Source organism: Helobdella robusta (assembly GCF_000326865.2).
Source record: "Helobdella robusta unplaced genomic scaffold HELROscaffold_5, whole genome shotgun sequence".
In the NCBI taxonomy this organism is placed as follows: Eukaryota; Metazoa; Annelida; class Clitellata; order Rhynchobdellida; family Glossiphoniidae; genus Helobdella; species Helobdella robusta.
Genome location: NW_008705254.1, coordinates 5,439,295 through 5,454,217, shown reverse-complemented (window position 1 = coordinate 5,454,217; position 14,923 = coordinate 5,439,295). Strand labels below are relative to the sequence as shown.

The following is a 14,923-nucleotide window of genomic DNA, read 5'->3' as shown; positions in this document are numbered from 1 at the left end:
ACATCTGCTCCTCACAAAATCTCCCGTCATCCATTCGTCCCATCCCTTGATTGATTGATCGGCCGGTTGACGATGATTGGTTGGTTGGCTGGCTGTGGCTGAATGGATGGTTGACAGTGATTGGTTGGTTGGTATGTTATGTCGTGTTGATTGATTGATTAGTTGATTGATGTATATTTTCATGCATGCCTGCGTGCGTGGATGAATGAGCGAATGAATGAGCGAATGAACGAACGAACGAATGAGCGAATGAACGAACGAAAGAACGATCGAAAGAACGAACGAATGAATAAAAGAACAAAGGAATGAGCGGATGAATGGGAGGACTTAATGTAATGTAATTCGGTTTGAGTATAATTCGATTGGAATGTCATTTTGTTTACGGAAGAGAAACTTCATTCACTTCCACGAACGTTCATTATTTTTAAAAAGAGACCTTCCTGTTGTGTGTGTGTGTCGATTCAGTCTGAATAATTTAATATGAAGTTCAATTGAGCAAACTTCTCACTGAACATATCAGCGAATTCAGTTGCCTGTCTTATTAGAGCATTTAATTTGTTTTGAAATTATTAACTTTTTAATAAAAGAAAAAGAAGTAATTGAAAATCACCTCAAAACAATCTCAGTGAGTTTAAATAATAATTTTCCAAAATATACCTTTAGAAGATTATACTATTTAGTAGAAGATACCGCAAATAAACACACTAATTTTTTAGCTTTGACGCCCTGCACACACAGCATAATGTACGTCACTTTAGTTCACAAGTGTTCGATAGGTGGCCAACTAGGGAGCAATTAAAAACATTACATTAGAAACATTTTTAACAAATTTTTATTAAAATTTTATTAAATAAAAATATTTTGAAAAATTTACATACTGTTTTAAAAAAATTATACGCGTTAAAAACAATTAATAAAAATAAGCCACCTCAAACAAAACTCTAACATTTCTTCATAATCCTCACAGTAGCTCTCAACGCTATCGCTTCTCGGCCTTTTGGCTAAGATCAAAGTGTAGTATCTGTTCTTATCAGCTTAATATCTGATACGCCCTCCATCGGGGGGCATCGATATTAAACTACTGTTTGGAACGAGGGGTATGTCTCGAGCTTGCTCAGACTTCCCCACGGGTTGACCCGGTATTGCAGTACCTCCGGGATTGGCCCATCCCTTCTAAGGGGTAATCATAAATCAATAAAATTTGGTGTGAATGATTGATAGAAGTATGATTATGATTAATTTATTCAACCTGGAGTTGTGTTTTGCTTCGGTTTAATGTTTTTAGAATGTAATCACCACAACACGATTTTTTAAATCTATTACTAAACGATTGCCACTAACTAAACGATCACTAAATTTTAGAAAAAGTTAAGTCATTATAACTCAACGAAATCGATCAGATAATTCAACCACTACAAGGTGCCAGATTTTAACAAAATCACAAGGAATTTAATTATGGATTAATAAATTATCATACGAGAGTAGCTACGAAAGTTATTACGAGAGTTTTTCTGAATATGAAAAACTTACAGTTTACCGCTGAAAAGCTTTGTTACAAATCAGTAAAATTATTAGTAAAATATTATTACATTATTAGTATAATAACAAGGACTAAATGGTAAAAGACCGAAATGTCGCTATATTTTTTTCTCTTCCACACTGCAGTTTTTCGTTGTTTACATTTTTGCGGTATTTTAATTTTGATTATAGCGACGGTTTTTTTTAATTTTATTTTATTAATTAACTAACAAATAATTTAGTAATTAAATAACAAATAGACAAATTAAATTTTAAATGAAACAACATCCCAACCACCACCACCATCGCAAAGTCAACCTGCTTGAATGGCGGCGAAAGATTATGATCACCTTTTTAAATTTCTAATCATTGGAGATAGTGGTGAGTTAAGTAATTAATTTTTTTTAATTTAAATTCAATTAATTACTTAATTTTAATCTAATAAATTTAAAAAAGGCGTTAATTAATCAATCACTCGTTATTCCCCACCCCCTTACTTACAGGTGTTGGCAAAAGTTGCATCTTACAAAGATTTGTTGTAGACACTTTTCCTAGTAAGTAAAAAAAAACTCACCATTTTAAAATTTTACTAGACTGGCTAGTAAAAACAAACATTATTTACACATTTACAGATTTTTTTTCTATGTTCAGCAAATTTTTTTAAATTTTTCCATCCAAGGTTCCTATGTCTCAACGGTTGGTGTCGATTTCAAGATACAGACGCTCAAATTAGACGGGGAGAGAATTAAGTTACAAATTTGGGATACTGCTGGCCAGGAAAGATATAGAACAATCACATCCACGTACGTTAATTAATTATTTTTTTATTTTTTTTTAATTATAATTGATAAATATCACCACCGTATTAGATATTACAGAGGTACACATGGTGTCATAGTGGTGTACGACATAACAAACAGAGAATCATTTCTTAACATTAAGAAGTGGTTGTATGAGATCGATCAGAACTGTGATTATGTACCAAAGATCCTAGGTTTTTTAGCTTATTTATTCATAAATTCATTCGTACATTCGTCTTGTTTTCCATTTATTCATTTGTTTATTATATTTATTAATTCATTTATTAAGTGATTCATTCATTAGGACTATGTTATTCAACTATTTATCCATTTGTTTATTCTTCAATTAATCAATTAATTAATTAATTAATTAATCAATCAATTACTTTTCCAATTATAGTTGGGAATAAGATCGACTCGTGCCATGAGGTTAGTAGGGAAGAATTGAAATATCTGGCCGATTATCTCAACCTACCATTCATTGAATGCAGTGCTAAGCATAACACTAACATCTCTGAGGTATTTATTTTCTTGATGGAGGGATGAATGAGTGGACAAATGAATGAATGAATAAGTGAGTGAGTGAGTGAGGGAGTGAGTGAGTGAGTGGGTGGGTGGGTGAGTGAGTGAGTGAGTGAGTGAGTGAGTGAGTGAGTGAGTGAGTGAGTGAGTGAGTTAGTGAGTTAGTGAGTGAGTGAGTGAGTGAGTGCCAATGAGGGACCTGAAATTAAATTTAAATTTAAATTTTCAGATCTTCGAAACACTGACCAAGCAGGTAGTGAAGGTGAAGAAGGACCAACTAGCCAGACAACATAACAGCAAGCCTGAGTCCATCAAGTTAACATCTAAGAGTCCTAAGTCCAAGAAGAGAGTTCAGAAAAAGTGCTGACTGTGTGTGAAGATTAATTCTTCATTCATTTCATCAACTATTCATTCCTTCGTTTATTCAATCAATCATTCTCATTCATTCGTTTGTTTATTTATTCATTCATTTGTTTGCTCATTCACCTGTTCATTCGTATTTTACTCACTTATATAGCTTGTAACTTTTATATACTTCTGCCATACGTTTATTTATTATGTTTACACATTTTGTTCATTCGATCAATCGTTCAACCATCCATTCATCCATCCATCCATCCATTTATTCATTCATTCATTCATCCCTTCGTTTGATCAATTAACCATTCATTCATAGATTCATTTCTTCGTTTACATGAAATCAAATCTAATTGTAGTGCTGTAGTAAAATTAATGGTTATCAAAAAAATGTAATATTTGTATTTACATTCACTATTCATACACACGCACACGCACGTACAAATACACACGTACACACACGCAGATAAAAAAAATTAAATTATTTGAATCTTTTTTTAATTTAATTTTTATGTTTTGGTCTATGTACATGAATTTTATAACTGAAATAATGGCCTGGCCTGCGCGCTGATATGACGGTAGAGTTCGTTGAAAAGTGAATTGTAATAAATAATGACGTAAAGTATTTAAACTTAAATTTATTCCGAGATATATTATCCACTCACTCGTTTATTTAATTATGGACTGCAGTTGATAATATGATATCTTTTGATTACTGACAGTAGTAAATAGTATTAATATCAGATATAATATTTTGTAAAAGAAGCTATATTAATTTATATGTTTGTTTGTCTATGTATGGCTTTATGTGTGTGCGCTTGTGTTTTTTATGTGTGTTTTTGTACGTGTATATGTACGTGTGTGCCTACGTGCGTGTGTGTGTGCCTGCGTGTGTGTGGGTCTATGTATTTGTTAAATTTCTATTTTATATTGTTTAGCATTATTACTAAACACAACATTAGAGTACGTTCTATTACATTACGTTAAATAACATTACAATAAATTATATATCACTAAAATAATTCACATTAAAATACATTACACGAAATAGGATACATTACATTTGGTTACTATCTAACCCCTCATTACGTTTTGTTACTTCATTCCAAACTATGTACATTTCGGTTGTTCCATTTCATTTTTCAATTTGTTTCCTGTCTCTATCTATAATTTGTTTCCTCTCTCTGTCGGTTTTTCCATGTTGTTTTATTATTTGATTGTTTTTTCAATTTTTTAGAAATAATATTCATGTCTAGACATCTTTCATTTATATATTTTTATCATTTGGTTTTGCATTCATATATACATACATCTTTCCATCTTTTTTGTACTGAGGTTGATGCGGTTTTAGACTCCTTTTGTGATTGCTTTTTTTTCTTATTTTTTGTTGTTTGAAAAAATGAATTAATGCTTTTTTTTATAATTCTTATTTATTTTGATGGTATTGTGCCTTTTGAACGTGAGTTTTTTCAGAGAAATTTTGGTTAATTAACTAGGAAAGAATTTGTTTTTGTGTGCGTGTGCGATAGTTCAATTTTTTGTTCACGTGAAATATCTTTCATTTTAATGCTTTTTCTCGTAGTCAGCTTAGTAGTCTGTGTCGGCCTGTCTGTGTGTTTCCGTGTGTACGGTGTTTGTATTCAACATTTCAGTTAATTTTTACTACTTTTTTCAATAAAATGCAATAAAATTCAATCGAATTAAGTTAAGAGTTTTGAGACTGATTCCAAAAGAAGTTGATAAATTAAATGTTGGTTTCATTTGTCAAGATATGTTGGGTTCAGTTTGAAACAGAAACTGATTTTTAAAAATTAGGCGCTTCACTAAATTATTTTGCTACACATGCGCACTCGTTGTGAGAAATTTTTTAATGAAATGTTTTTAAATGGGCTAGATGATGGTTTTTTTAGGAACTGATTTTAGGCAGGAAGATGTAGAATGTAACCTAACAAGTCGTCGTCATCTCGTATTGTACCCACGTTTTTAAAATGATTTTAAAGTTTTTCTGTGTAATGTGTTTTTTTAATGGTTAGTAAAGTTGATGATGTCTTTTTAAAATTTTACTTTCATTGAAAATTCAATTCTATTTTAAATTCTTAAATTTGATTTAATTTAAAATTTTAAATGGTAGATTATTTTTTCGACTTCAATTCAATTTGAAGTTCAGATCTTGTTTTTGGTTACACTCAAATGTTATTTCCCCGCAGCTTCATTTAGTTACTTGAACCTGTACTTGGATGGGAAAGGTGATGGAATTTTTCAAAAATCAGATTTTAGAAACAACGAAACCAGACCAAATTACGAGGAATTCTCTTTTATCGCCTCTCCCACTATTACCGCAATACAGGCCAGTTATGGCATTTTGGATGCCCGGGCACCCATGCCATCTATTGCAACAGATTTCTTGTTTCAGACTACAGCAGACACCCATCAACTTAATGAATGTTTTATTAGTGCACACCTGGTAACTGAAGAATTAAATCCAGGACAAATGTTGAGGGTTTTATTCCACGTCAATCGAACTGACATGGATCGACGACCAAACTATATTTTAGATAAGAAGGAGTACTTGAAGATGAATGCTCAAAGAACGTTTTGTGTGTTTGCACATGCAGTAAGAAACAACCAAACGTTAACCTCGTATTGTGAAATCAACATGCCAAAAACAAGTACATGTGTAGCCCAAGTGACACTCTCACACAAATGGTGGTCCTATCCTAACTACAAACTAAGGGGCAGTACAAACAGTGATTCATCAAATAAGATCAACAAAAGTGATGATACATCAGACAGTAATGTGAACTTGAATTTTAAATTTGACAAACCAAGTGCAAAGCCATCAATAGCTTTCTTGTCAAGAAACACAGACAACCACAAACATCGCCAAACAAGCACCACAAATTCACAGTACAAACACAAACTCAACGTATTTTACTCAATGAAGGAAGGATCTTGTCCTCACGATCGAAAATTTCCAGGCTCACCGACTCCCAAATTTGCTCTCGGGTATGTCCACCTAATTTCTGACATGTCACCATACATAGGAGTCTTGGAGGACCAGCATGTTGTCATCAACTACCCGACACTTCCTCAAAGTCCTGGTTCAGTTTTTCGACTGCCATTCACACTACAGCCTGATTCCAATCTGCTTGCTTTCGATGTTTTGTTAGTAGGGTTTTTGTTGGCTTTCGAAGCATTTGGTCTCAGATGTTCAATGTTGTTGTTTACATTGTCAATACTCTCTTTCATGTATTATTTTTGTTAAATTGTTAATTTAATTATATATTTCATATTGAATTTCAATTTTTCATTTTCACGTCACTCCAAGTTTTTTTTCTGTCAGTACATATTTTTTTATTGTTCACATTGTTTGTTTTCTTTAAGAAAATTGCTAGCATGCTTACTTTTTATTTATTATTATTGTTATTATTACTTTTTATCTGTCTCTTTGTTCTCAAATGAACAGAATAAAAGGTAGGACTGGACTGAAAATAGCATCACTGCATGAAAAAAATCAACTCTCGTCATCGTCATCATCCTCTTCGTCATCGTCTTCGTCATCGTCGACGTCACCACTTCCAACATCAACAACTGCAGCTACCTCATTATTGACATCATCAAACTTAACACCACCATCATCATCTTCATCATCGTCATCCTTTTCCTCATCGTCATCATCATCAGCATCATCATCGCAAATGACAGCAAATCATAATTGGCACTTCAAACTGGAGACCAATCCTAAATCTTCATCATCTAGGATTTTATGCAGAGCCAGTCCTAATTATACAAGGAGTGTAGTGTAAGTGCAACAATTTTTACTTGTTCTCTCCTCTCTCTTTCTCTCACTCTTTTACTCTTTTTTTTGTATACCTTTTCTCTCTTTCACTCATATTTCTTTCTATAAACTTTTTCTGGTTCTCTTTCTCTCACTTTATGCATGCACAGTATTTTATGCATTGTTGTTGTTGTTGTTGTACCTACATTCTTGTGCATGATTTTTGAATGTGAACATCTTTATGATGTTCACATTCTTGCGCATGATTTTTGACTTGTGAACATCTTTATGATGTGTTCATTCTTATGTATGCATTTCATGTCTGTACACGCACATACACGCACGTGCACATACACGCGCGTGCACATACACACAAACAAATACCTAACGTATGGTTGCACACACACACACACACACACACGAACAGACCGCTGGAGTTATTTGAACTTTACTTTGAGATAGATGAGAGGTTCGCTGTCAGTACTACACAGGAGATGATAAAAATGATGTTCCACATTGAGTACAACACCACAAACGTCATTACCACCAACACCATAAAAAACCAGATCACTCTCAAGATACCATTCAACTCTGACCCTATCTATTACATTGTTCCTGTCATCAAGGTATGTTTGTGATTGTATGTTTTTGGTTGTGTGTATGTTTTCCTATATGTGTGTTTATGAGTGTTTGTGTGTGGGTTTGTGTTTTTTTATGTTTGCTTGTGTGTGTGTGGTGTATGTGTTATTTGCCTTGCTCTCGTCATTATTACTTATGCTGTTAATCATTTCATTGACTCTGCAGACTACGGAGATGATTAACACGGCCCTACTCTCCGGCTCGCCAACTCATTACCCACTGCAGATATATGCTGTTGAATACTCTGGAAAGGTTTATGACATCACTTCCAAGTCGACATGCGAGTCTGCTGATAACTCTGTTGCCTTGGTAACTAGATCATTTGCTGATTTTTATAAATTATGTATCACCCACTCACTCATTCAGAAACATAATTTTTTGTTTAAATCTGTCAGCATCGTGTCTTCATCATGCTTTCGAACATGTCAGTCAATTTAGTTAACCAACCAACCAACCAGCCAACTAACTTACTAACTAACATTTAACTCATCCCCACAGATCGCAGAGTCTCCAGCAGGGATGCGCACAGTGCTGCTAACGGACAAGATGTCAAGTGGCTCGGAGTCTCTCAACATAACGTGCAAGTATGACCGCCATATTAAATTGATCAAGGTCAAGGTCTGGGTCCCTCAGTTCCCCGTCGAGATCAAGTTATCAGACTATAAATTAGGCTCCATTGCTAGCTGGAAGATAAACCATGACAACAACAACAACAATAATAATAATAATTATATTATTAATAATTTTGATAAATTAAACAACAATAAAAACGGTAATAATAATAATAATAATAGTAATAATAATAACAACAATAGAAATAAGACAATTAGTGTCTTGAGTTTGTGGAATGTGAACAATGTCACTGTTAATGCATACAAGTTTGTTGTTGTTGTATTGTTTTTAAAATTATTATTAATTTTTATATTATTAAATTAATTTAATTTAATAACGATAATTAATTAATAATTATAATATTAATAATTATTATTAATTAATAATAATTATAATAATTTAATTTAATAACTATAATTAATTAATAATTATAATATAATAATTAATAATTTAAGTTATAAAAATGGTAGTAAAAAATGGTGTTATGGGTGAGATAGCTGATTGCAGTTGTTGATAATACAAATATAATATATATTTAGTTATTAATTAATTAATTTAATTTAATTAATAAAAATTACTCAACCATCCCTACCGTATTTATAACTTTTTCTCCCAGTTCTACAACATCATCTGCTGATTCGTTGACATCATCAACGACGTCATCATCGTCTTCGTCCTGCCAGCCGAAATTCCAGTCATCAATAGTTGAGGTTTACTGTCATTTTATAGCCATAACTCCTCCCACTTCCCTAAAAAACAGCAACACTCATCGACTGTACCCTCGAAATGTTTTCCAGACCGCATCTGACAGTAACAATCTTAACAACAGTAGCAGTAGTGGTAGTAGAAGTAATAATAGTAATGATAACGATGATAACAATGATGGTGATGAGGATGATGATAATGTTAATATAATCATTGGCAATGGAGATGATGATAATGGTGTTAGTGGCACTGATAATCTGAGTAGTAGTAGTGGTAGTAGTAGTAGTAATAATAATAATAATAATATTATAATTCAAGTAAATAAGCTACCCATGTTCCGAGTTACTCATCTGGTAGCAGATAAATTGAAATTATTAAATTCCTCCATCGCTCGGTTAGTGAAATATGGTGAATCCGTCGTACTTGAAGGATTGAAGCCTGGAAAAACTGAAATCCAGGTTGGCTATGTTAAATTTTCTAGCATTTTATTTTTCAATCACTTTTTATTGTTATTAACATGTACGATGATGAGGCATTGCTTTGCGGTCATACTCGTGCAGTGCTATGTATTTATGGAAAGTTAAATCTTGACACCTTCAAATCTATGCATTTGGTGCTGTACAAATGAAAACTTAAATACATTTCTGATTAAAATAGTGCACTATATAGGTTCCTTATTTATTTACCCAGTTACAAACGGGTAATGGTCGATTGCTTGGCCTGAAAGCATTTCGAGTCACAATGGAGAAGGTAGGCATTGTGAAGTTGGCTGCAAACCTGGTCACTGACATCAAAGTCGATGTGGAAGATTTTGATTCGATAAATGATCAGGTAGGGCTACCTCTGGCGAGGGTCACTTACTCCAACACCTTTGACCTCTATACTCTAGTTCGTGGTTTGCTTATCTTATTACAGTTTGTAATATTACAAATTGAAATTATGGTGAGGTTATTGTAAATAGCATTGCATCTTATTTAAAATCTTAAGGAGAGTAACAACTCCTATCAGTAACTTGGCTGGTTGATATTTTCAGAAAGGTGTTTTAGACGTGCGTCTGGTGTTTGACGACAATACAGAACTTCCCCTACGATGTCTGGACCCAGACACATTCAACCTTGAACTTGTAGTCAACGACAACCATCAACACTTTCACGATAACCACCATCACAATAACATCATTCAGAGTAAGATATTCAACGACGATGATGACGACGACGACGATGATGATGATCTTGACGGCGACGATGACGAAGATGATTACGTCAGTGATGACGTGGGTGTAGATGGCAAAAATGAACTGTTCAACGTCCTCATTGAAGTTCAACAGCCTAACAACAGTGGTGGCTACGATGCAAACAACAAAAACAACAACAAACACAGTAGTAGTAATAATAATAATAATATTAATAATAATAATAATAGAAATAATAAAATCCAAGAAAAACCATACATCATACCCCAGTTAATATTGAATGAGTTCTTCAGAGCCGACATCACCAAAGTTAAATATTTCACTCATTCGTTTGTGCACGCCAAATTTTCGCCGACACTTCCTGATAGATGTTCACCATCCCCGTCTTCGTCATCTTCGACGACGTTGTTTCAGTCAGTCAGAAAGGTAGTATTGGCCCAAGGGAAAGCTGACTTCATGATAGATTCATTGATATTCGACAGACTGACTAACAAGTACCGTGAAAGAAATTCATCGTCATTTATAACTGACGACGGTGAGGAGGAGGATACTGGCGGCGAGAATGCAGGATTCAACGAGAAGAGGAATGATCTTTCCTACGTCAAGTGATTCATTATATTTGGTTTATCACTATTTTTTACTGAAATTTTGCATTTCGTTTTTTATAACAATTAAATTTGCTACTAATTGCAGTAAGAAGCTGTTCAACAACCGCAAAAGTATGACAACTAATCGCAACAACAATAACGTTCAATTGACCAGCAACAACAACAACAACAACAACAATGCTTACCAGAAAATTCGCAACATCACACCTCTTGAAACGGCCATGTTCGTTGCAGTGGTCATATTTTGCGTCATAGTGGTTGGCCTGCTCATCCACTGGGTGGTTGGAACGGCATGCAAGAGGCGTACACTTAAGGTGAAGGACAGTGCCGGGGTTGGTAGCGGTGGGGTATGCGGTGTCGAAAATGATTGGGTCTGGATCGGCCACAAAACATTAGAGAAAAATTTGGTGCAGACAACTTGCTTGGCAACACTAATGCCAGAAGAAGACTTCAACAGTTCCATGAGTGCCGCTGGCGGAGGAGGAGGATTGGGTGGCTGTCTGAACAGTGGTGTCAACTGCGGAGGTAATGGCATCTGTGGTGATGAACCTCCTCCCCTGCCACCTAGGGAATGGAAGCGTAGTGAGAAAAGTTGCGGAGATTTTCAACATCAGCAGCAACAAATGCTACTACTGAGTCGACATAACAGACATAAGAAGAAGCTACTATTACAGCAGCAACAACAACATCAACAACAACTTGACAGTGAGAACAACAACGGCAGCCATCTTGTTCAGAACCACCATCTTAGGACCAGTGACAAGAGGAGAACCCTATCATCCGCCGAAGATTTTCGGCTTCCCGTTCCCCCAAAACCAGCCCGATCCATGCGGTTGTCGTCCTCATCTTCTTCATCCAACATGGCCGCCAAGATACCCGATGCATATTTCATTAACAATTTGAATAGCAAGCCCCAAACGAGCAGTATATTAATGAAGAATAACAACTTCAACAATAATAATAATTTGCTGAATAATACTAACAGCGGCCACCTTATAAATTGTGTTCATGGCGTCAGCAGCACCAGCAGCAACAACAACAGCAGTTCAGTCGAGGCAAAGTTTTTAACTGATCTCAACAACTACGGCATCATATCTTCCGCCGCACCAACCACAAACATCATCAACAACAACAACAACAATCTGATGACATCCACAAATGACAACATTCTGTTAATGGGAGCTGGAGGAGGAGTTTATTCCAGTGAGATGCATAATAATGAGATGAATTCAACCAATCAGCAACAGCAGGAGGTGTGGCTTAAAAAGTCATCAGCCAGTGAGCTCACAGCTTCGAGGAAAGCCCAGCGAATCAGGAGACTTGAAGAGGCTGCTGCAGCCAGTGGCTCTGATGTCGACTTCGAGTGTGCATCCATGGAGGAGGAGAAGTTTGTTAAATATCTAGAGAGTCTGAAGGAAACATCTGCCTGATCGGTCTTTTGTAATTAATAAATAATAAATAAATAAATATATATTAAATATAAATAAATATATAAATAAATAATTATAAATATGTATAACATTATATATACTTTTGTATCTATTTATAAATGTACAGTGCATATATTATATTCATTCATTGAATAGCGAAAGAATTGATTGATTTGTTAATCAATTAACGAGTTAATTGGGCAATTATTGTTTAATTAATTGGTACCAGATTTTTTTTTTCATCTGTAGCCAAAGTATTTTTTAAATTATTTTATAGTAAAGAAGTTTTATGATGACAACCAACTTTGTATTTCTCGACCTCATTCATAATAATAAAAATAATAATAATATCTATAATGATATTATTAAAAATAATAATATTGTTATTATTTCTCAGTATTTTTATGATGTCTATTCCCAAATAATCTGTATTCCTTTGATTGGGGCTATTTTTATCTCAAGAATTTTAAATTGTATTAAAAGTATGACAATGAAAGAATTTTGAGAATAAATTATGTTAATGAGATTTTGTATAAAAAGGTTAAATTAGCAATTTTTGTGTATGAAGTTTTTGGTGTTAATGTTGGTTTTTTATCATTTTTTTTACAAACACTCTGTAGCATTGTCGAATGAATTGATGGTTATTTTCATACATTTCAGTACATTTATATTGTTAAACATTGAATGTTGTTTGGAGTAAATGGACGTGTGTTTGTGTGTCTGTCTGTGTGTTTGTGTGTCTGTATGTGTGTGAATTGATTTTTAAGAGTAAAATTTTTTCAATTTTTAACGTCAATTGTTCAATTAGTTCTACGGACATTTATGTTCAATCATTCAATTTATTCATTCATTCAGACGTTTACGCTGATAAGCATGTTATTTATTGCTCGTATGTACATACTCCAAGAAATATTCGAATATTAGTTTATTTATATGTTTATTTAATTATTTACCTATTTTAGTTTTATTAATTTTATTTCGGTTAAATCTTGCTGTTGCTTCGTTTATTTAACTTCTTCACACGTACCCTTATATGTGAAGCTTAAACAACACTGTTGGCTGACTTTGATGAATTTGCAAGCATTTTGATTTTGTTTCACCATTCTATGTTATGTTTTGTATTGTTTTAATGATCTGATGTAATGTTTTTGGTTGCCGTTTTTGTTGTTGTTGTTTCAAATTTTTAATGGTGACAGTTAAAATTTTTGTTTCATTTCCAGATCATTCCAGTTTTCAAAAAGAGTTTTTTTTTATATGAAAGATTCGCGTAAATCTGTCTATTCGTTCTGCTGTTTTCATTTATATTATTTTACTGTTATTATTATTATTATTATTATTGCCGTTGTTGTTGTTGTTTTTTATGTAGTGTCGTCTTAGAGGACTTTTACTTTCTACATTATATTTCATTTTAATATTTTAATAAAGAAAGTATTTATTCATTGATCATGTGTAATATGAATATTTGTTTGCGTGCGTGCGTGCGTGTGTTTTATTCGTTTTTATACCAAAAGATTTTTCCATTCATTCCATCATCTTTTTCCCGATATGTTAACATACATGTATTTATTTCTTGCCATAAATATTTATTTATTCATTCATTAGATACGTTATGTTTTCCCAGATGGTAAACCTATTTTCAGGAATTTACCAAAAAAATATAGACAAATAACCAAATATAAATATTTATATGTGTGTGTGCGCGTGTGTTTTGATTGATTTTAATTTTTTATTTGTCTGTCTGTCTGTCCGTCTCTTTATCTTTCTGTCTGTCTGTTTCTTTATTTCTCTGTCTGTCTGTTTCTGTCTGTCTGTTTTTGCTTATTAGTCATACATGTGCATTGTTAAAATCAATAATATATTTACACTGCTAATTTTTCTCATCGTGAATTTAAAAAATTTTTTTTTTCGATAATAATTTTTTGAAGCTGAGTTCATTTTAAAAATAATAATTTTATGTTTTGATTTTATTCAATCGTTGCTGATTCGGCTTTTATCGTATATGCTAGTCATATTGATTGGTTGATTGATTGATTGATTGATTGATTGGTTGGTTGGTTGATTGATTGGTTGATTAATTGATTGACTGATTGGTTGATTGATTGATTGATTGATTGATTGATTGATTGATTGATTGATTGATTGATTGGTTGGCTGGCTGGCTGGTTGGTTGGTTGGTTGGTTGATTGGTTGGTTGGTTGGTTGTTTGGTTGATTGATGAAACAAAGTCATTCATTGAATTTCATTTTATACATATTTGTATGTGAGTGTATGTATGAGTGAGTGTGTTCGTGTGTGTGTAATTTGTTGTAATGTGTATTTTTTTTATCACATGCCGTTGCAATTGACAGCTCTAGTCGGTTTACAAACATTCATTATAGATTGTTTTGTAATTATTCGATTGATTAATTTGTTAATTAAGTAATTAATTAATTGAAACATTAACTCAATTATGTAATTATTACCTTTCTGTTACGTAGGTACAAATTTTTACATGTCTTTATAAATGGTTGTATAAACATTTTTAACATTCTTCTAACTCTTGATACAATTTTTATATATATATATATATATATGTATATATATATATATATATATGTATATATATATATATATATATATATATATATATGAAGTGAAGGTGGCTGAAAATTGGGAGAGTGGTAAGGATGGAGATGTTTGGGAGAGATACAGGGACTGTGTGTTGGCTACGGCAGATAAAGTATGTGAATGGACGAAAGGAAAGTGTAGGCATGGTGAGACGT

At 33.2% G+C, this 14,923-nt stretch overlaps 3 protein-coding genes across 3 annotated transcripts; all 3 read left to right on the top strand.

The window, feature by feature from the left end:
- The first annotated feature begins 1,686 nt into the window (after window positions 1-1,686).
- Window positions 1,687-4,881, top strand: HELRODRAFT_185092 (hypothetical protein). The gene is made up of 6 exons (XM_009027498.1): window positions 1,687-1,899; window positions 2,022-2,072; window positions 2,198-2,321; window positions 2,388-2,512; window positions 2,719-2,837; window positions 3,070-4,881. The coding sequence occupies exons 1-6, from the start codon at window positions 1,845-1,847 to the stop codon at window positions 3,205-3,207; spliced, it is 612 nt and encodes a 203-aa protein (XP_009025746.1). The 5' UTR covers window positions 1,687-1,844; the 3' UTR covers window positions 3,208-4,881.
- A 158-nt stretch (window positions 4,882-5,039) lies between these two features.
- Window positions 5,040-6,462, top strand: HELRODRAFT_163697 (hypothetical protein; the record flags this gene model as incomplete). Its single annotated transcript, XM_009027497.1, has 2 exons — window positions 5,040-5,097; window positions 5,405-6,462. 2 exons carry the CDS (start codon window positions 5,040-5,042, stop codon window positions 6,460-6,462), a joined length of 1,116 nt encoding a protein of 371 aa, XP_009025745.1.
- Window positions 6,463-6,895: 433 nt separating this feature from the next.
- Window positions 6,896-12,161, top strand: HELRODRAFT_189312 (hypothetical protein; the record flags this gene model as incomplete). The annotated part of the gene is made up of 8 exons (XM_009027496.1): window positions 6,896-6,999; window positions 7,403-7,601; window positions 7,780-7,923; window positions 8,113-8,492; window positions 8,843-9,389; window positions 9,622-9,819; window positions 10,115-10,728; window positions 10,817-12,161. The coding sequence occupies 8 exons, from the start codon at window positions 6,896-6,898 to the stop codon at window positions 12,159-12,161; spliced, it is 3,531 nt and encodes a 1,176-aa protein (XP_009025744.1).
- Window positions 12,162-14,923: the final 2,762 nt, after the last annotated feature.

Excerpts from the sequence above, each read along its gene's own strand:
- HELRODRAFT_185092 (XM_009027498.1), top strand. The coding sequence starts at position 1,845 with ATGGCGGCGAAAGATTATGATCACCTTTTTAAATTTCTAATCATTGGA. Across the intron at positions 2,073-2,197 it reads TGTTGTAGACACTTTTCCTA|GTTCCTATGTCTCAACGGTT; the intron begins GTAAGTAAAAAA and ends TTTCCATCCAAG. Across the intron at positions 2,838-3,069 it reads ATAACACTAACATCTCTGAG|ATCTTCGAAACACTGACCAA; the intron begins GTATTTATTTTC and ends TTAAATTTTCAG.